Here is a 22,941-nt window from a genome sequence, read left to right on the forward strand (position 1 = left end):
ACCTCTCTTAGAGAATTTTTCCCTCTGATGTGGATTCGAGCATTGCTGATGGAAGGATGAACTTTTAGACCTGTCCTCTACATTTATATAGTATATAATGTTTATGGCCGTTGAGAACCAAAGGATCTTTTTTCTTGCCAGCGCTTTCTAAGTTTAGAAACTATAGCTCTTGAAATGCTATTTTTTCTAAAATCAGTCATAACTCTACTCCACGGAATTGGTTCGACTGGTGAAGTTGCCAAGCTGTTTGTATACAAATCAAATTACGTCATAGACCGGAACCGAAATTGAGGTTGAAATATTTCCTAAATATTTCCTTTTTTTCAGAAAAGAGACATAGTCAATCAGAGTGAACGTGTAGACACGGTAGACCTGTCCTCTACATTAATGTAAATCAGCAAAAATGGCCATTGAAGATTAAGGGATCTTGTTCGTGCCAGCGCCTTTCACGTTACTCCTAGGTATTGGTTGGAACTGCCGAGGTTTACAAGCTTCATGCTATCTATTACTGAATCATGGATTTGAACCCAAAAAAAATCAGAATCACAGCAATTTAGCCAAGAAGTAAAAGCACAAATCATATTCTTACATGTCCTTAATAAACGCTAATAAACGCTATGTTTTGCATCATATTTATTCACAGGAACTGTTCTATAAATTGATTGAGTAACTTGACATTGGATAGCACGGAACTTCCGAGGCTTAAATAAAGTGTTATATCATTATGTATATCTTCCTATATAGGTATTTACAACAAATAAAAAGTCCAACAAAGTAAATGTTTTTGGCATCGGTCTAACAATTTCATTATTGGCTGATCTGTCAGTCTTACATAAGAATTGTTAGACCGCAACGTCACTAAGTTACGTCACAAGTACTTAGTCGCCGAATATCGGCGGTGTGGCGATATAGCCGAAGTTTCAAGAGTTTGAAAGATGGCGTCCATGGCATACTCTACTAACTAGACAGTGACTCCTTATATTTCTATTTCAGTGTAAAATAAATTGTAGAATTAGAAATTTGAAAAATGTAGACTTAATAAAATGTAGATTTAAATTATAGTAGGCCTCCCATTTCAATTTTAGTAGTCCCCGCCTCCTGACGTCAAACACAAATGCAGCCGCACGAAAGCGTCAGACACAAAGACAGACGCACGAGATTTACTTGCAGGCCTCCTTAGCTTCTGACGTATCGCTTGGTGAAATTTACATTCCGGTAGAATGATCAAGAAATCAACTCGACTAACTTTCAAAGATTTATCACAGGGAAAACAAATAGAAATGGAAATATTTACATGTATTTATATAAAAAATGACTATGTGAAAGGACAAGGGGTTCAAGAGTGAAATGAAAAGATGCACAAACTGGCATACCTTACATTTACATATTGCTATCTGTAATCTGAAAAGATAACGTTAATTTTGAAGGCACATATTTCCCTAAAGAAAGGTATATACACAGTAATCCATTATATCTAAAACTTATGTCAGACTTATTTCAAGAAAAGAATGAAGACACTCAAAATTAAATTTTATTAATTTGCCAGTCGCGAAGGTTTTAGTAAGATTATTGAAACTATTCTTGGGTCAGAGACATAATCGGATGAAAGTGATTATTATACACCTTGTAAAAAAAAACACCAAGGCGTGTAACATCAATTTACTAGGTAATTTAAAAAATATATCCATCTGCTTATACTAGTATATTGTAATGACAATTTTTTCTCAATCAAGTGTTAATATTAAATTATTTTTTCCCATGACCTCCTTTAAATTTAACTATGTTTTCTTCCTTGATTCAATGATATTAAAAATCATCTGGAAAGGGTTTTTTTCTCGCTTACAAAATCTCAGAGATAAATATGTTAGTGAAAACAAATCTACCATCTAATTTCGCTATAATAGGTAACAACTCACTGAATTTTATTTCTTGACCACTAGGCCCCTAGTCAAAATGTACGATCCTCGAGGTTGCTACTCATATTAACTAAATACGATCTGTAAAAAAAATTCTCCATTAAAAGGAAGCTCTAAACACTAACAAAGGGTGGTTTTTCGACTTGGAGAAAAATATATCATATAAAGGTGTGCATATTGAGAATATTTGATTCATTTTCAACATAGGTTAGCTGACTAATCTCTTCATGAAAAATGTTCAAGACAATGGATAATGTGTGAACAAAAACACTGTTGTTTACTTGGGAAGATAAATGACAATAATGAATTCAATTACTTATTCTTGGTATAATATAATGTAAAGCATACTTTAGTCTATTACAAATAGTGTAATTACATGTAACTGTAAATAACCATTTTTCTATATTGCTTCTAAGGGCAGATCACTCTAACAGCATTAAACTACCCTACAATTAGAATCTTGAGTGTCCAGTCCAAGGGGCATAACTCTGTCCCAAACAGCTCAATCGTACTGTCTCACACGGTTTGGGTACGTTTTAGATAACTGAGCCCGATCCGTATTTTGAGACAATTCTTTTTGTCAATTAGACTATCCTTGCAATCAGGTTTGTCCTTGATCTAGAAATAGAGGCGAAGAGTGGGAAATATAAATGTTATGTCTTTATTAGTGCAATCATAGAATGGATCTTTAGGCTGTTTAAAGTTAATTCTACGTTTAACGTCACATCTAAAGTTCAAAACCTACGAGGGAGGGAGGAAAAAAATAAACAAACAAAATTTTCAAACAATTGTGAATTTATTCAAATTAACCTATTCAGTACATTAAAAACATTACAATTAAGTAATATGAGCATTTAATTGATATGACACCAAAGATTAATTTTCCTAGCAGAGTTTTTCCTTAGTATGTAAATCAGTTTGAGTCCTATTGTTAGCAAAAAATGTACTCTATGACTGAATGTGCAGGAAAGTGGCTTTTAACTAGGCCTCAGTTGTCCTTTGGATTTATATTGCCACACGTCCATGGCACCCTGGAGGCAAATGCTTCTTCTTGTGGGAATAGTTGCTCAATATCTACAATTAAAATTATTGATGACAATATCTAAAAAACTGTTCATGTTGAAATATCCTCAAATTGAATTATGTATTTTTTCTTATTACTAGATCTACTAGCATTAAGTTTGAAAGTGTGAATACTAATATATATTTGGACCATACTGATAGCTGTTAGATTATCTTTAATACCTTGAATTCCACACAAAAGACGGGATTCTTCACGTCTTGGAATACCCCAAACCACTTTCCTTACTCTACTTCACTTGAAAGGCCCTATCTTCGGTAAGCTTCTCCCTGCTCAAATGGTTAAGACAAGTATTATCAAAAATGTAGCTATTTGTACTGGTACATGAATTATGAAGAAATCAATTATCTTACTCATTACTGTTCCTTTCGATTTTTACAGAAATATTTTTTTAATATTAAATAAAATTAAATAAGATTTAAATGATGCTTTTTATTGTATATAAATCTTGGTTTTTGACACACTTTCCACTCAGTAAAAAAGTTTTTCGATTCTCTCCAATATACAATGAAAAGTTCAGCCAACAGAATCACCAACTGAGAGTCTGTCAGTCTGTACATGTGATTCGAAGACTGACAAAAATTCAAAAAACTATACTTTGTCATTAACTTCAATCATAAAATCATCTATTGTTTACTTACATTTATGGTTCGAAGCTCTTTAATTCACTAGTTTTCTTTAATAAGACACCAACTGCCTTTACAGCTGCTATCAAAGCACATTGTCATTCTGTCACTACGGGAAGCAGAATTTAGTCGCTAATTGTAGAACCAAACCGGAACGGACATACGGAATTCTGAATTGTTTGTTTTTTTCAAAGACGAATTTCTCATAAACCTACGCGCGCGGGTGACGTTAAACATAGTTTTAATTTTAGACAGCCTTAAATTAAAGTAACACGGTCAAGTTGAAATAAATATATACATAAAAACATTAATGATGACCGGATGTGACAGAAAAAACAGCAACTTTCACAATAAAACAGTGTACAAATTATTTGACATTATAGACATAAAAAAAAATGAAATATTAATTAATTCAGCTAGGAATAGAGAGATAATTATTTACATATCGCTAACAAATTTTGAACTCTTACAAAGTTTTAAGAATAGAATTTTTGCTCGTCATTATGCACTTCTGAAAACGATTTACATATTTAAGAATTACAAAAATTCTTTCTCCCTACATAGAAGAGTTGTACCTGTTGATATGTCTTATTTCCCTTTAGCTAACTATATTTAAAATTGTCAAAATAATTAAACAAGATATAAATGCAATAAGCGTATTTACAAAACCCATAATTAATTTTTTTTCAGTGTACTAATTCAAATCTTAATTAATTCCAATATACATTAAATTCATATAAAAGAAAAATGAAAGTAAATAATTAAAATACAAGTACATACCTAGAAATAGAAAGAGTGGGAAATATAAATGTTATGTCTTTATTAGCGCAATCATAGAATGGATGCGCATTTCCCAACTCTTGCCCAATTTAAAGAAATAGGTTTTGAAAACGAACCAATCAAAAATTAAACTCAAGATTTTAAGATAACAATTAGTGAAAAGGCAATTAAGGAGTAATGATAATTAAATGACAGTTATAAACAATTTGAAGCGAAAACAACTCAACATGAGAAAACAAGGTACTCGCTTATGACATCTTGGAACTGATTAATTAATTGGATTACATCTGTCTGACAGTGAGAAAAAATAATTACATGTACATCAAAGATTAAAACATAATCAAATACAATTAGACTCAGATGTCACAATTTAAAAAAAATAAGTTTGAACCATGAAGTAAACAAAATATTAAATATTTATACAACAATCAGAAACTATTGAATTAAGGAAAATACGTGACACATATCTTAAAATGTAAAATATAATTATTAAATAATAATATTAACGCGTTGATAGAGGCTTTATATGCGACTGAATGAATTTATACAAAAATGTAAAAACAGTCAAAATCTAAGTGTGACAGTACCCAAAACAGACTTGACCTAGATATTTATATGATAAATCTTTATATTTTTCATTTCAGTATGTGCAACCTCTGTGAGGAAAATGAACGGAAACTTCAAATAATTGGAATTTTTTTAAGTCCAAAGGGCATATCTCTGTCAAAAATGGCTCGATCGTACCCAAAACATAACTTGACATAGATATTCTTAATATGATAAATCTGCATACCTATAATTTCATTTGAGTAAGTGCAATGGTTGTGAAGAAAATGAACGGAAACTTGGTGGACCGACAGACCGACCGACAGACAACAGCGAAGCAATATGCCCTCCCTTCTTCGAAGGAGGGCATAAAAATAAAGCAAACTGTGTTTTCTGTAAGAAAATGATCCTTTTTGCCCTCCCAGACGGTAAGTGTGAGTATGCTATTTCATAGGCAAATATATGTAATTTCATTCTTGGTGAGATTTTTGCAAGTTGTGAAGATTTTACCTAGAGTATATTCAAATGTTAGATGAAACATCAAAGAAAATTTGTATAATTGAGATTAAATTTTTCACTTTCATGTTGTCGCATCAGACTCATTCTGCACGCGTTGTTCACTCATCTTCTTTATTTTTTCATAAATTTAAATCGATAACTAACTTCTGCAATACATATGTGGGTGGTTACCCACTCTGATTCATTCTGATTTACGTTTATTAAAATTTTCTCACGGGCTTCTGGGGATTGCGTTTAATCGATTTTGGTAAGACGTGGGAAAACTTAAATAACAACTCCTTTTATTAAAAGATCGACTTAAGGGATGCCGTTTGAAACTTAAAAATATATTTTACCAGAAAATGTAATTGTGCTTCCTTTGCCTCATTTTTCGCAAATGAGGCGTAGGAGATGATGAATCTTTTCGATAATTTTTTCACTTGTTGGCGGTACCGTCGATTTAATTCTGAATAAGAGATAAAAAAAAAAATAGTAGAAAATTTGTTCGAAAAATTAACATTAAATCACTTGAAAAGTTTACTTTGCCCCACTCACCTCTACAGGTAAAATAAATGACAACCTGTCTTCTTCCTTAACAAGTCCGTCACACTCTATATAAACGGTTTACTGCATGGTATTCCTGTGCATGGACATTATTTCTGATATCAAATAAGTGTATGGTATATCGCAAGTATAAAATCAAAGACTCCACTTGTAGTATATCTTTAATATACATCTTATGGTTAGATTTTATTCTTCGTGTGTTTATAGTTGACGTACTTTGCACAAATAAGTGGAGAGAGAAAGTATAACATGTGTCTTTCTTCTTCATTTTTTTTTCTCCCTAGTACATTTTTTCCTTCGCAATGGGAATGTCCCCACACACACACGGGACCCCCCCCCCCCCCCGCCCGTTTTCCAAACAAGCGTGGCTAAAAACACATCCCTTCCGTCAATTGAAGTAGTTAAGCTAGCTATAGGATAATTTTTATGCACCGTAATAGAAGATTCGGGGGTATATAGTTTTTGTCATGTCCGTCTGTCCACACACACCTTTGTTCTCATTATTTTTTAAAAATTAGCAAGTCTTAATTTAACTGAAAACACATATCAATTAAAGCTAAAGACCATAAGGTAGGATTCTTCTCACACAAAACTGTGTTTCTTGTATTTAAAAATTAATGAAATTTTCACAGAACCAAGAAGACAATATTACTAAGTGATGGTATTAGTAAGATTAGTTTTGACCGTTTTATATTAGAGTCAAGGTCAGGTCAAGGTCATCACCTTTTCCCTGGTCATGAAGAATAAAATTAACTGCATCCAATCATGAGATAGGGTCTTCTATTTCAATAGATTAAATGTTTTTCTTTTTGCATAAAAAGATATTACCATATAGGATCTATTAGATGATATTATCAAAGTGACACAAATAGTTTAACAAAAATGGATTTTGGCTAATCCGAATTTTCTCTGTTTTTCTTAATCTTTTAGGATATTTAAGTTATTTTTATTTGCGCCCTATATTTAAATTTTTCTCATTTTCACATATGGTAAAGCAGTCATATAGAGATACAAAATGATATCAAAATGAAAAGTTTTGACCGTTTAGTAAGAGAGTGAAAACACTTTCTATGGATTTTTGGCTCATATCTGTACTTGGAGTTTAAGCTTTTTTTTTTTAAAGCTAACATAATTGTAGATTGTTTGGAAATTCATATTTATTTGATATATTTTAAAACTTTAATTCCTTATTATTAAGTCAGCCAACATTTGAAAAATTCTTGTAGTTTTTGATTGTGTAAAAATTATAACTAAATTCGTAGTTTTATAATAATTTTGAGAAGCAGAAAAGAAGATATTTTAATACGCCACCATTCCGCCAAAAATACAGTCCCTGCTAGTTTTCGAACACAATTTACCATTTCTATTTAAAGTTGTACAATTGTGATGAGGAAAGAAAAATATGGTCTTTTAAATCTCTTTCACCTAAATATATAAGACATAATTAAGCAAATAAATTATACATTGAATATTTCATCCAGTCAGAAACCAAAGAAGATTCCTACCTTAACTGGTGTGTTCCCGTTTCAAATACAGGTAAGAAAAAGTTACAAAGTACTAAGGCGAAATGGGAATTTTAGTATTTGTTAATATTATCACTGGTATGATATAAAAATTTAAAAGATAAAAATTTTTAGATTGAATTTTAACAGTTAATGGAAATTTATGAATACAGTGAATGAAACAATACATTTAATACCAAAAAATACTTTATGCTAAATATATTAATCTTTATCACCTTAATTCACCTGAGAGCTTACTAAGGCGAAATGGGAATGCTAAATTTTACAGTTAAGGCGAGATGGGAACAAACCCTTTAATTGGAAGGAACAAAAATATTTCTTTTCTGTACACACGGTCAAGACTCATTTTGTTTGAATCTTTAAATAAAAACACTGGATCTCTTCTTCATATGAATGAAAATTGCTATACTTACATACTGAAATATTCCGACCATTCTATCGAATGTACATCACAGTTAATAATATATTGATATTGCTCTAAATCCTTCAGAGCTTTCTAATATAAAAGCAAAATATTTCCTTGTAATACCAATGATTGCTGAACAGAATTACAACCAGCGCAACGGAAATGTCTGGTGGTATTGATTGATATTATAACACCCTAGTATATGAAAAATTGGATACTTGTTGGTACAAATGGCGTTAATCATTAATGTGTTATTTTCTTCTTTTTTATTTTTTTAACTCAACTCAATGTCGAATTACAGTCTTTTTCAATTTATATAATCCAAGGTTAATATATAAAGACAATATATTAATATCAATAATATTAAGTAATTTTAATTTGAAGAAAAACGGTAGAGAATATTTTTTTGAAACACAGGAGTTTTAAATTTTTGATAGAAATTTTCTGCATCTGTGAAAACTAATTTAATGAGATGAATTTTCTTATTTTCTACATGTAAATGTTTTAAAATGTTATTGAGCTTTTTTTTTCTCTAAAATTAGTGTTTTGATTTAAAAATTGTTGGCTAATTCTTCAGCTGTCTTTCATTTTACGAAAAAAATGCTTGCGGTTTCTTTGCAGGTTAATATACAAATCTATCCAGAAAATGATGACTCAACAGTAGGACGATTAGGAAGGTCATGTTTGACAGAGTTATAGGACTTTGTTAATATATGATATAACACTAAGAAACGTTAGGGATGTCACATTTCATTGTTACTTATGTAAAACAAGACATGTACAATTAAAAAGCATGTTAGTTACTTTGTTAAGGTTAATGAGGTTACAGGCATGTCAATTTGTCCGTACCACAATCATAGTACATGTACTTCACACAGTTGTAAACAATGTAAAACGAATAGTGATATGTACTCAGCAAAAAAGAATTCATTATAGCATCGTATATAAATCATTTCAAAATCTAGGGTCTTCATCATTCATTTTTTTCTGAAACAAAGATACTTGTACAGTATTTTTTTTTAAAATCGGTTAAATGCGGAAATTTTACTAGAGGTTATTTCTGACAATGTTTTTTTTTCTGTACTAGTATTTGAATGACCTTTCTATAAAGTCCTGTTATGTTTGATTATTTTCTTACTTCTTTTGCATTTGCAAATTTTAATTCTCAACATTGTCCTTTGTAAATGAAGTTGTTCTCTTTAAATCAGTTGTCAATTCATGGACCATTAATTAAATTGTATTTTCGTTATCTTATATCTCCCACATATACTCGGGTACATGTAACTGTTCAAATTAATTTTATATATTCTTGATAAATACCAAAAAATCAAGTTACATAAATTTAGGGTAGGTACTTGGCAAGGAGTCTGGCCGAGGAATCAACACAAAATCTAGAAAGTTATTGCAAATTCCTCTTTCAAAATTCAGGTATTAGTCAGGGAGTTATTTCATTTTGTTTGGTCATTTATTGATGAACTTCGACAGGTTCTAAACAAGTTTCGCAACAGTGACTTATGCCTAGGGGCGGGTCAATAATGGAATTTATACGGGAGATGCTAAACAAGATAGGAAGAGATTCAACATCATGATATCGCCCTCCATTTAGCCACCAAAACTACCGAACCCGATCTTTTATTTTTCTGTGGGTGGATGAGGCATAGGCCCAGCGGTAAATCAAAGACAATTTAACAAAGTTGTTAATTTACTTTGGAGTGAGATAATACGTAACATGAAATCATGAAGCGAGGATAGGACTACGAGACACGGATAGTAAAGGAATTAAACACATTAACGGGCTTGTTTTTCTTGGCCAGATAAGCCCTTCACGCCTGTTTCTTTTATAGCAGTTGAATAACACTTTAATGTGACTGACAAAAATATATTTATATATAGAGAATCATGAAATAAAAAATCAAACTTTCTTAATTTTCTGACTATATTTATTCCACATATCTTTTGAAATATAAACTTTTTGAATTATAAAATGAATAAAAATTTAGAAAATTAAACAACTTACAAATTAAATAAAAGATTTGTAAAAATCTCCTTATAATTATGTCTTGTTACTTGTTACTGTGTACATATTATCTAACAGTAATGAAAACAAACAATAGGTACATGACGCATATATACAGAATGACACCCTTAATGTTAAAACTGAAATACATGACACCGCCATATTTTGATTAGCGTTATCTTTTGACAAGAAAAAATATACAACTTAATTTTGTTTCTAATGAGTGCTACAGAGTAAAATAAATTTTCTAACGCCATAAAATTTTTATGGAAGCATATTTCTGCCACGTTTACGTAGATTTTACAGAGTCTACCAAAACATTATCACCTTCAAAAAAAAGTTGAAGAAAGAAAGCGCGCAAATATTTAAATACTTCGTCCGAACAGTCTATATGTTCGGGCGATTTTCACGCCTATGCAACTGTCTTGTCCCAAGGTGTGTCAACAGAGAATTGCAAATGATTGGTTCAATAAAATTAATTAAAACCAAGACCCTTTTCAACGCCGTGGCTAGTTGTGGACATTCTAATACTAAAGTCATTTTCAAAACAAAACGTCTTTGCGCGTTGCAGAAACATTCCAATGGAATTTTAGAATTTTTGACACATAGATTTTGAGATAGTCGCTCATTTGTACCGAATGGTCACATGACTTCATTCTGGACTTGAGCGACAAGAAACAATTAGTTTTGCCCCGGGCTTCGATGATACTGAGAGATACGAAATTCTAAACTTCTCTTCGACTTTTTTGCCTTTCGCTTGTGTATCGGTCCATACTTTCGCTTGGTGGTAAGTAAAATGCTTTATTTTATCAGGATTCTTTTAATATAAAACGGATCCCGTATATTCTCAGCAGCAATTCATTTTTCCTTTGTTATTATAAATGATATTAGGATTTCTTCAATTTATCTTTTATTTTCATAAAACATTCCTAATTAATTGCCAAGAAAACTGCTGAAAATTCTCTTCTATTATTACCAATTTTACATGTTATTCTTTAAATTTTTTTATTTAGCAAATCTTTAGTCATACAGTATATATTGTCAAATTTTAATTACTGGGAATTTTATTTCCCGCGGGTAGACTGAGTTGTGTCATTATTACAAGTATCTCTAGTTTACATCTAGAATGTTATCCTATGTATATCATCTTTATTAATTTAAGTGTCTTTTATAATTAAACTTAGATATATTTAACTGGTTTATATTTAAGAATTTTATTCAAGAAATTATCTATTCTATTTGTACCCAACAAACAAATGAAAAATAAATGTCATATATATAAATTATGCATGTAAAACAAGAATGTCAGTCTTTATATATAAATTTTATCTTACACGTTTATATTGATTATTTGTAGGACATAAATCGAAGTAGTTGTTAAGATCATTGATTTGCATACCGTTTGTTGAACTATTTCAGTCGATAATAAATATAAATTTAACTTTCACCCGTATTTAAATGTATTATTAATGAGATCCTTTTTCTAAATTATAGAAATGTGAATTGTATTTTTCTTCACATTTTGCAGTTTCTATATGCTTATGCATGTGTATCATCCTAGTATCTAGATTATCATATTACTTTTTCAATTGGTCAAATTTAAGGATTTTTGAGAGTGTATTTGAACAACGTCTGAAATTACTGTATATTTGACAAAATTCTCTTCCGGGTTTTTCTATAATCAATAAGTTTCTAACTTATGCAGATAAAAGTAACTTTCTTTATATATACATATTCCAAATTGATACAAAGCAGTGCTATTTTCTTTTGAAATATAATGAACAATTTTGAAAAAATTAATTATAAAAATAGAATGGATTTCCTTATAAATTTGATAAGGAAAGTTACATTTAGATACCTTCAATCATATGATGAAATAAAACAATCATTCTCCACTAGATAAAAAAAAATATATTTTACTCTTTTAAAAAGCCGGAAGCACCCCCTCCCACTTGGGAATAAAAAGAAAGGCATTATTCCGGAATATGCATGATATGTAAAATATTGAAGCCCCTGTGTCAGTTGACTGGGACGCTCTGTGACATTTTTGCACCCTGTTCCCAGCTCCATCATGTGTTCACAGATTTCTCTCCCCTTTGTGCTCTTCCCTATTGCAGTCTTGACTGACAACTTTATGGCGCTCTGATGACACAGGACTGATCAGTCCAGTCAGCCACTACTACCGACCTGTTGTTAATTGTCGTTCTATAGCATGTTTAACGACATTGCCGGTCAGTTTATGGCAGACTAATTGATAATTTGCTATGCGTCGAAAAACTGCAAATAAGGTTTCTTTTTATCATTCATGGGCTTTTGTATTTTTGTTTGAAGTTGCAGAAGATCCATTTTTAAAACAAATTTTAGGTAATTTTGATAAGTTTTTAACGATTTTAGAAAATTGTAAATATTTAAAAAAAAATTATTCTTATCGTGGTAACAAAATATTTCAACTGAAGAAGAAAAAAAGAAAAGAAAGCAAAAAGAAAAGAAATTTTAAAAATCTATTATAAAAACAATACAATCAAGAGTAGATTGCTCCAATCGTTTGTTTTTTTCCCGATAAATATATACATTGCGTATAACATTAGGAGAGATGATAAAGTAATATCTTCCTTCTTTCTGTTATTTATATATCTGCCTATTTTTTCTATGCCATTTCGTATTTTAGGATTCATCATGAATAATAATATACTAGGTATGAAAGAGAGATAACGAACAATAATCAGACTCAAAAGTCCATTGAGATAACACAAATTGGAAGCAGAACAAATTCGGACCTCTAAATTCATCAGAGGTGAGATCAGGGGCCCTGAGGGAGTAAGCACCCCCCTGTTTACCGGCCACATCCGCCGTCTGCTCCAATGAACAGTTTTCTCGTGCGTGAGTCGCTGCCTAGAGGTTCTCGTTAAAAATCGTTGAATTTTACTGCGTCTTTTGTTTCATATCAACATACATTTTTTTCATATAGAATAAATATATACAGATCCTACGATAAAGATTTTAACGGAACGATAATTCTTGTCCACTAGCAAAATTTTAGGCAGCCAGTTTATCAACAGAAGGTATAGCTGTTCTTGTAAACAATACAAGACAAAAAGAATATTTATGCACTACATGTATCTTTAGATTAATTTTGTTTTTCTTGCCTTGAAAGGATGTTTTGTTTTGTTATATAGGAGTATCATTGTACAATTGTTTTAAATGTTCTTGTACATGTAGCAAAGTCATGCATTTGAAAACGTGAAGGGTAAGAATATTTTTTTAAATTTATTTGCAATCAATTTGAAAAAAGCAGTTTGCATTGAACTCTATCCAGATGCTATGCAGTGATTTTTTTTTTCTGTGTATCACAATTTTTTTTAATGACTTTACAAAACACTGCTATGTTTCATTTTGCATAGTTTTATGTTTGCGATTTTCCCAGTGATTTACTTGAGTTTTGTATATAATCTATTTGATAAACAACTTGAGTTAATATTATGTGACATTATTTTTTGGCGATCTACAAATGCTTGCAAACATAGCGTAAATTGAATGTTACACGGTGAGTGATGGTTGTTTGATCAAGTCAATTATTACCTATAGAAGGAAATTCAGTCATTTACTGCTCTGCATTCACTGTCTTGTCTAGATGCAGTTTTTTTTTATTGAAAATAAAAGGATAACGTAACAAATTTGAATTTTTATTTCTGTAAAGAAAAAAACTGAAAATGTAATAATTACCGGTAGGACGTTGTCTGATTCTCATTAAAGAGAGATATAATGTACAGTGTATCTAATGATGACTAACAGAAGGCGTCAACTGTATTATATGGATAAATTCATGTGGTGATGAGACTTTTTCATCATATACTGAAACTTTCTTCATTAAGTGCTGATTCTTTGTATTTCTTCATTATCATAAGCTGATACTTTGTGTTTCATCATTATTATAAGCTGATGTACTTTGTCTTTCTATATTACTAGTATGTGCTGATATTTTGTCTTTCTTCTGTATACTGATACTTTGTCTTTCTTCATTTTGTGCTTATGCTTAAAGTCTGTCATTCTACATCATATGCTGAAACTTTGTCATTCTACATCATATGCTGATACTTTGTCATTCTACATCATATGCTGTCAGATACTTTGTATTTCTACATCATATGCTGATACTTTATCATTCTACATCATATGCTGATACTTTGTATTTCTACATCATATGCTGATACTTTGTATTTCTACATCATATGCTGATACTTTGTCATTCTACATCATATGCTGATACTTTGTCATTCTACATCATATGCTGATACTTTGTCGTTCTACATCATATGCTGAAACTTTGTATTTCTTCATCATATGCTGATACTTTTTCGTTCTTCATTATGTGCTGAAACTTTGTCTTTCTACATCGTATGCTGAATTTTGTTTTCTTCTGTATACTGATATTTTGTTTTTCTTCATTATATAATTATGTTTTATATTTCTTCATTAAATGCTGATACTTTGTTTCCCCCATTTTTTGCTCAGTCTGGTACTTTGTCTTTCGACATTATATGCTGATAGTTTGTTTTTCTACATTATATACCGATACCTTGTCTTCCTTCAATATTTTAAGCTTATGTACGTTGTCTTTCATCATTAAATGCTGATGTTTTGTCTTTCCAAATTATTAACTGTTACTTTGCTTTTCTACATTATACATGTATGCTGATACTTTATATTTCTACATTATGTGCTGATACATTGTATTTCTACATCATATGCTGATACTTTGTCTTTCTTCATTATACGCTGGTAGTTGTATAACATACAATATCTACAATATGACGACAAAATAATGAAACTCTCAGAAACATTGTGAACAGGTATTTTAAAAAAGACAATCAGTGTATACCTTTTTTGTAGCATTGCAATAGATTTGAGATATGTTAGTATTATATCAAATTACGAAATATCCACACAAAATGAATGTTAGCCACATGTATGTAAGACAGTTGAATTAATTGTTGAGATGTTAATATTAAGAGGGAGAGAGAGAGACAGTGTGTAGCACTTTTTAAGCATTAGCTCAAATACGACTCCAAAAAGGATATCGTATAAAATTTTCAATTATAGCTTAAACAATCTCGCTTTCAGAAATCTCTCGATGTTGCCGAATGGAAAAGAAAACCAAATACATAACTGTGCCATGGAGTAAGTTATTCCAAGACGTCATTTTTGAAAACATTGTATTTAAGTTTATCTGATTGTATTGTACAGAAATGTATTTATGGTACGTAAAATTGATATAGCTGATAATTCAAGACCAATTACAAACGGAGAACAATAATGTCTTCCTCAACGTCAAAATTTCTTTACTGAATTAACTTTAAGAAACACAAACAAAATAAATGGACAATGAATTTAATGTTGGTCTATGTTGGACAATTTTCAGATGATAAACAGAAGAGAGGCGCCGTGAGGATGGAGGGAGAACCGGAGTGGATCAGCCGAATGGCGGAGGACCAGGTCATTATCAGACAGTCCAGTGGGGAGGAGGCAGATAGGTCCTCCAGTGAGGGGGGTCCCGAGGACGAATCGGTAAGTGGTCTATAGTGAAGGGGGAGGGGGGTCTTCAGGACGCGGGGGAATAAGGGTCTGCTTACAAAGGAGAATCAGAAAGCGAAGAAGAAAGATTGGTTTAACTGGATGAGGTAGCAAGATATTTGAAAACGATTTTTCTTTGTCCCACAGGAAAGAGGCAAGATATTAACCGAGTCTCTTTACTTACGAAAGTTTCAAAGAAACAAAAATTGTAAGGTCGATTTGGTAAAAGAGAAGACACAGAACTGGCTATACAAGAGAAATTATTAACAATAAAATAAATTATCTGACTGAATCATCCATATAACATTTCTTTGGGGAAAAAACTTTCTACCTTAGAATTTGTCAAGGGAAAAGTACATCAACATATGTAGGTAGAGGAAAAGAGGTAATGAAATAAGGACACGAAGAATGGAAAGTGTGTAGCAGGGCATCGCCTGCATGACAGCTATAGCCATTATCCCGTGGTCTTATTATCTGATTGACCAGGTGTATCAGATGGATGATCAGTCCATTTGGGTTCGATAAATTATCCCCCTGAGATGCTTCTTGACACATTAAATTTCCATTACTTCAATCAAAATACGACACTGTAGAAATTTAGGATATCAGAAGAATACTGTGTATGAATTAATACCTATAATGAATATTTGCTTGCAGCAATTTTTGGATTTAATATCAACAGTTAAAATGTTTGCAAAAATTTTACCACGGGGGCAAAATACTTAGACAAAGATGAAATACAAGATATTTTCTGGATTCTTTTTTTATTTGGAGAAATTCATGAAAATGATATTCTTAAATTGAGATATTGATGATTATTTTTTAACGCCTTTAACCAAATGAAATGATAAAAAAAAAACTTGCTTTCATTCAAGGTAAAAGTTTGGTGTACTTTTTAAGGACAATTCAATGTTTGTATGATTGAATAAAGAAAAAGAAAAATAATGGAAGAATTCAAAACATTTTCCTCCTAAGAAGTATCTTTTTTTAATTTAATTTACTTTTTTAATTCATATTCTAATTTTTAAATTAAAAGACACAAGCACAGAATAAGACCTTAAAGATGAAGGTTTTGTTTCATTACAAAGGAACATTTTGAATTTTGTTTTAAAAATGTTTGTGAATGTTTGCACTGATTCCAGACAATATCTAAATAATTAAACAATTAAATTTATTTTTTTTGTCCATTTACTTCAAGATATACTGATATCGTATAAAAAAACTTCGTGTTTTAGTCAACAGCTACTGAAACTCAAAACATATCTCTCTATATGAAATGTTTCGCTTCTGAAGTAATCAGATATGATTGGCATAATATTATTTTATAGTTTACTTTGTAAGGTGAATACTATTCTTTCCATAATATATTTTCAAATTGATCTAATTACAACTATGGATTTAATATGCCTATAAGCTTTTGTTCCTTTTCAAACCTATGAATGTAACATTTCAAAGGCACCTTTAATGATTAATTGTTTACAAGTAGGAATTAGAGTAAAAAGAAAATCCTAAATATAGTGTGAAAAAGAATTACAAATATCTTTTTTTTTATTTTAGCCTGGAGTAATTCATTTCGATGATGATAAGTTTGGAAATGTGACAGTGTATAACAATTTTTCCCGGCATCACATTGCGGATAAATCCGTTAATTCAGAATACTTGAATACGGGCAGCAAATATAAAGTGAACGGACACACTTCTGCAGGTCTTCATCACAGTAGTCAGTCACATAAAGTGCATTATGCGGACAATGTGGGAATTATTTCAAAAAACTCTCCTCCCAGTTCGATTAATGAGCTGGATAAAAAGACACAAAAAGAAATAAGACGGAGAAGGCGCCGTCGGATTTGTACAGTTATTCTCCTCTTACTCCTGGCTTTGATCATCGGGTTCGGGATCGGACTCCTAGTGTACTTTTTGCTTCTGAATGGTGAGTTGTTAACTCTTTTTTATTTATGTAACAATATACAATTATTACCTGTTTATGGAGTTAAAGTCTCCCATTTTTCTCAATTCACAAGAGAATGCTTTTACTTAAACGAGACAAGCAATAGACAAATAAGTTGAAGGAACAAGAGTATTAAAACTTTTACATATAGCCAACATTTCGCAAATCCTTTAGCTGAAACAAAAACTTCGTTAGAAAATACAATGTAATGTTAAGTCGAATATTGACTTTTGTATCATAAAATTATTAGGCCATTAATTGTTCCCAGACCGAATTGACTACAGATTTTTATCTTTTGTCCGAACACGACACGATATGTGTGACCGACCGATTATGGAAGTTTTCTCCTCCTAGCACCTGATCTTACATCTAATATTTTGGAGGTCCGTGTTTGCTCTGCTCCCTCCCCCCATTTCTTTTTTTCAATGGACTTGTGAGCTTGAATATTTTTTTTTATATTTTAGTGAACTCAACTTGAACCTCGCTTAAAAACCGCTCCTCCAGTTTATTACTTTACAAATTCTTTCTTAATTGTAAGTTTTTACCAATGATGCCCACATCCTCCCCCAATTTTTTCAGTAATTTTATTACATTAATATCATGTATATGTGACTTAACGATTATATTTTCATACTTATTTTACAAATGTAAAATATTTCCCCCCCCCCCCCCCCCCCCCCCCCCCCCCACCCTGAAAAGTATAAAATCTTGCTAGCATTCAATATGATTGTATGATGCAATCAAACACTGATTTTCTTTGAAAGCAATTCCACCTTGATCACTTCAATTTTTCGCCTATAAGATTTTTCCTATCAAACAAAACTATAATGTTGCTCATTTTCTCATAAAAGATGGTTTTCTGTACTTTTGGCAGAGGTGTTGATCTTTTTAACAATTGAGGTATTATGTACATAATTTTTTAAATTCCTTTCTATTTAATTTTTGTGAAGAACAAGACATGAGTTAAATTTGATTCCCTTTTACATATATGTCAAGATCAATATTTTTAAATTGATATCCTGGGAGCTTATTAATGATTATCAAAGCAGAAGAGGCTACAGCTTTTTATGGATATTTTAACCTTTTAATTATTTCTTATTAAATTCACACTGTAAAAAAATAACTAGTTAATGTCACGAAGAAAACTAGTAGATTCACTGTCCATACAGTCACTACCTTAATAGTAGTTTTACCAGATATTGGTATTTTTACTAGATAAGATTAGTTAATTTAGAATTGATGAGTTACTTTCACTAGGTATCTAAGTATCTATACGACTCACTATCTTAACCAGTAAACTGAAAGTTTACTAATCACGATCAACGCTTTACGAAACACACTAGTTAAATTCACTAGGTTTTTCTTTCAGTGCAGGATATTTTCATTTTGGAAAACATCGTACGAAAACATCCCATAAACATTTTGGTAGATATGATAGTTTCAGCTGTGTTTCTAAAAGCAAAATGAAACCATTTAAAAAGATACTTGTATATAAAATGCAGAAAACGGAGTAAAAAATCTTACCTTTATTCACTTTTATAAAATCATTACTCACATAAAAAGAAGCATCATCGTCAGATATTGATAATGAAATATTTGGCTGATCTGAAAGTATCCCCAAACACGATGCAAAACTGTATTTTTCCAAACTTTTTTCCTTTACTTTAAGGATTTCCATCCCTAATGGGACCTAATTCTCTACCCCTAAATGTACGTCAAGTACATAATACACTGATATTATATTAAAGCATTTTATAGTGGAAAAGGATTGCCCGCGAGAAAGTTTTAAAAATGTCATTAATTAAGCAGTAGTTAATTTATAAAGATTGCATTGAAGTCTATGGGGAAAAGCGTTTTTTCAAAATAAAAATTCAAATAATTTGAATATCAATAAATCCTGCGGTGGAAAGATGTATTGAAACATTAAAAATAGAATTACAATTGAAAACAATTTTTTTACCGTCTAAATTTTTTTAAATTAATTTTTTTTTAATTAATTAAAAAAAGGGTAGATAACTCTTACCAAAACTCAAGGTCATAAATTAGGACAGATCCCACTATACATACTAATAGTAATAAATGGGAAGTATGTCTAAAAAAACTGAGTATTCAATGCCTACATATCAGTTATGAATTCAATTTCACTGAATTTGTTTCTATTAGGGATTGAATACCTTAATTGTACATTCGGATTAATGATTCGAGTTTTAAAATAATCTCATCTCATTTTTATGATTTCAGAAGGAACAGGCAATACTTTACAAGAAGCTCAAAAAGGTTGGTTATTCAAATTAAAACTTCATAAATACGACTCATTATGTTTATTGCTGTGTTTATTCAACTCTTTTAAAAGGAAGTTGTCTTGAAAAGTATAAAAGTATCAGTTGTACACGTATTTATCTTACAGATTCCGTCATAGTGAAACTAACATTACCAATTCTAAATGAAACGTTTACATCAGAAATGGAAGACATCAATTCGGACGATTTTCGGCGAATATCAAAACCGCTGTGTGAGGAGGTATTGTATTAACATATTCACAAGAAATCTGTACACTGATGTTAGTTTTATTTTAAAATAAAAAGTATTAATGTATGTATGTTTTCCATGAAGAATTAATTTGAACATATAAAATTATAATATTAAGAATCATTTGTTTAACGATATCTATTTTAAAATGTAAATAAATGCATGTACATGTATGATTTGTCAAAATAATTTAGAAATTTGTTTATCAATACATGTATTTATTTAAATTTCAGATGAAATTTTATTTTCAACACGAAAGTGGATTTGTAATGTGCAACGTCCAAACAATAAGGTATCAAACTGCATTGAAAACATACTAAATGGTGTCTGTTTCTGTAGTGCACAAATATTTGATCAACTGGTGCTTATTTTTCACAAAATTCCTACATTTATTTTTTTCATTTTTATTTAGAAATGTGACAAGATCTATAGAGTGTAAATGCAAGTCTACTACACAGTAAGTATTTTTATGGGTCTGTTGCATTACATGGACATGTACTTTACTTCAAATGTTTCTCCTTCTAACTTTCATGTCCTATTTTATAATATTAACCAATTTAAAATTGAAATATTGCAGTTAGTTTCAAAGAAGACTACTTTAAACACTTGTGTAACTAACATCTGAAATAAATAACCTAGGTTTATGCATGAAAATTTGTAATAAGAACCACAAGACTGATTTGAGATGAAAATAGTAAATTGATCATGTAAGCAAACAGTATTCAAATAAATTGAATAAATATCAATTTTTTTTCTCAAAAAATCTATACAAATCAAAGAATGCTGGTTAAGGCCTTCCTTTGAAAAAAAATATGTTCTCATTATCAGAATTATATAAGAAAATATTTTATTGGCGGTTTAACTCTTTATATGACAAATTTTTATGTGAGTGCAAAATGTCAAACAATAATTAGGTTGTATTATTTCTTATAGTTTGTTTTTTGTAAGTAATTATATTTAATGATTGTGTTTTACAGTAAAACTGGTCGTCCATCTTTGGAAGTAGGCGTGGATCTAACGTTTCTGGAGTCAATGCGAGGAGAGGATATTCTAAAAATACTTGACACAAAGGCCAAAAAATTGTATTTTAATGGATTTGAGGTCGTCTTAATAAGAAATTTTATCGTGGATATTAAAGGAAATGGTCAAAATGGTGAGATATCAACATGCACAACGTCGTGAATTGAGATATAATACAACGTAACATTTACAATGTTTCTATTTTAAGACTATTTCAGGTTCATTATCCCTCTGCTCACTCATAAAAAATATTTCAATGATGCTTATGTACATGTTTTCCCAAAAGAAATCTTATTCATGACTCTTACAATATCAGCATAACTTGCGGGGCATATTTTTTTTACATAAATGACCTGTTAACGTGATGGTTTTATAAATGAATAATAGTAATTTATACCAGTTAGAGTTATTTTTTTAATATATGAACCTTAATATACTCACACGATTATGTTTAGATGCTTGTTTACCGTCGCCATGTCAGAACAATGGAATCTGCTCAACTACTGACGACGGAGACCTTAACTGCTCATGTCCTAGTGGATGGACAGGAACTCGATGTGAAATTGGTGTGTTAATTTCAAAATCTGAATTAAAATGTTAAAAAGAAATAAAAATATACAGTAACAGTCCTTCATTTCTTCAAAATACAAGACTTTGTATATTTTTGTATTTTTAACAGACGTCAACACCTGCTTACAATTCCCTTGCGGAAACAATGGCGCCTGTCAGGAAAAGCTTGGAGAGGATTCTTGTATCTGCAAACGAGGCTGGAACGGGCGGCAATGTGAAATAGGTAAATTAAATGATAAAAAATAACAAAATGTAGTACTTATTTAAAATAAAGAAGAGAAATGATTTTGCATTGCTGAAAAGTTTTAATGTTAAAGCAAATATATTTTAAGGAAGCTCAATTTGGAAGTACATGTATAAAACATATACCCTAACGAAAATTTGTTTTACCAATGTTAAATATATCTAACTACAGAAAATGTTTGATACTTTAAATAAGTAGAACTTTTCTGAAGCCTTGGAGTGTTAGTATTTCTTAAAGTACGTATTAATGATATAAATGTACGAAAATAATAAATAAATTTACTACATGTAATACTATTTCCTTTTATATTAAGAGAATTGCTTCCAGGAGCTGAAGAAATATTTGTTAATTATTTGTTAATTAAGAATTTTGCTAATTTTACAGACGTTGACGAGTGCGTGGACATTCCCTGTAAGAACGGCGGGACTTGTGTCAATACGGACGGCTCGTTTTACTGCACGTGTCCTGCTTCATGGGAGGGGACCTTCTGTGATATAGGTAAATATATGTATAAATATTATATATATACAATTATTTTATATTTATATTTTATATATTATATGTGTACAACTTCAAAATATTTAAATATTATTATGAAAAATTTTGATGTACATGTAATCTGTAATATAAGAATTTTATTCAAAATTGATTACTTTGTTATAAATACATTGAATAAACTATCCATCTTGTAATATCTTTAATTATATTAATTTCCAGATATCGATGATTGTAAAAGATTCCCCTGCCAACATGGCGGAACCTGCACAAATGACATCGGATTTTATAATTGTACCTGTATACCCGGATGGACAGGAAAAAACTGTGATCAAGGTGATGTAACATCTACTGGAATTAGATTTTGTTAAATAAAGAGGGAAACCATGCAAATAGCAACACTTACCCATATTTTCAGACTGTCTGTGCGAAAGTTATGCCTACAATGTGCAATATAGTATCATTAAATAAACCACTCATTTACAGTTCTGAGTTCAAGAATATAAAAATGAATCTAAACAATACCCTGGCATCAACAAATAGTTGTTCAGATATCGAAGCTTTTTCAGTGTAATATTTGATAGACAATTAAAGTTACCCACAGTTA

General features: G+C 30.7%; 1 protein-coding gene across 1 annotated transcript in view; it reads left to right on the top strand.

Annotated features, from left to right (window-relative positions):
• The first annotated feature begins 15,098 nt into the window (after positions 1–15,098).
• The window catches only part of LOC134234172 (fibrillin-2-like), a 32,940-nt gene continuing 25,097 nt past the window's right edge, over positions 15,099–22,941 (top strand). The window contains 12 exon segments of the mRNA XM_062716232.1: positions 15,099–15,135; positions 15,377–15,522; positions 17,086–17,458; positions 19,718–19,753; positions 19,884–19,996; positions 20,239–20,297; positions 20,418–20,462; positions 20,983–21,158; positions 21,481–21,591; positions 21,705–21,818; positions 22,224–22,337; positions 22,557–22,670. Coding sequence (XP_062572216.1) covers positions 15,099–15,135; positions 15,377–15,522; positions 17,086–17,458; positions 19,718–19,753; positions 19,884–19,996; positions 20,239–20,297; positions 20,418–20,462; positions 20,983–21,158; positions 21,481–21,591; positions 21,705–21,818; positions 22,224–22,337; positions 22,557–22,670 — 1,438 coding nt within the window.

Source organism: Saccostrea cucullata, unplaced genomic scaffold (assembly GCF_032062105.1).
Source record: "Saccostrea cucullata isolate Sc308-1 unplaced genomic scaffold, CSIRO_AGI_Scuc_v1 ctg237, whole genome shotgun sequence".
NCBI lineage: Eukaryota > Metazoa > Mollusca > Bivalvia > Ostreida > Ostreidae > Saccostrea > Saccostrea cuccullata.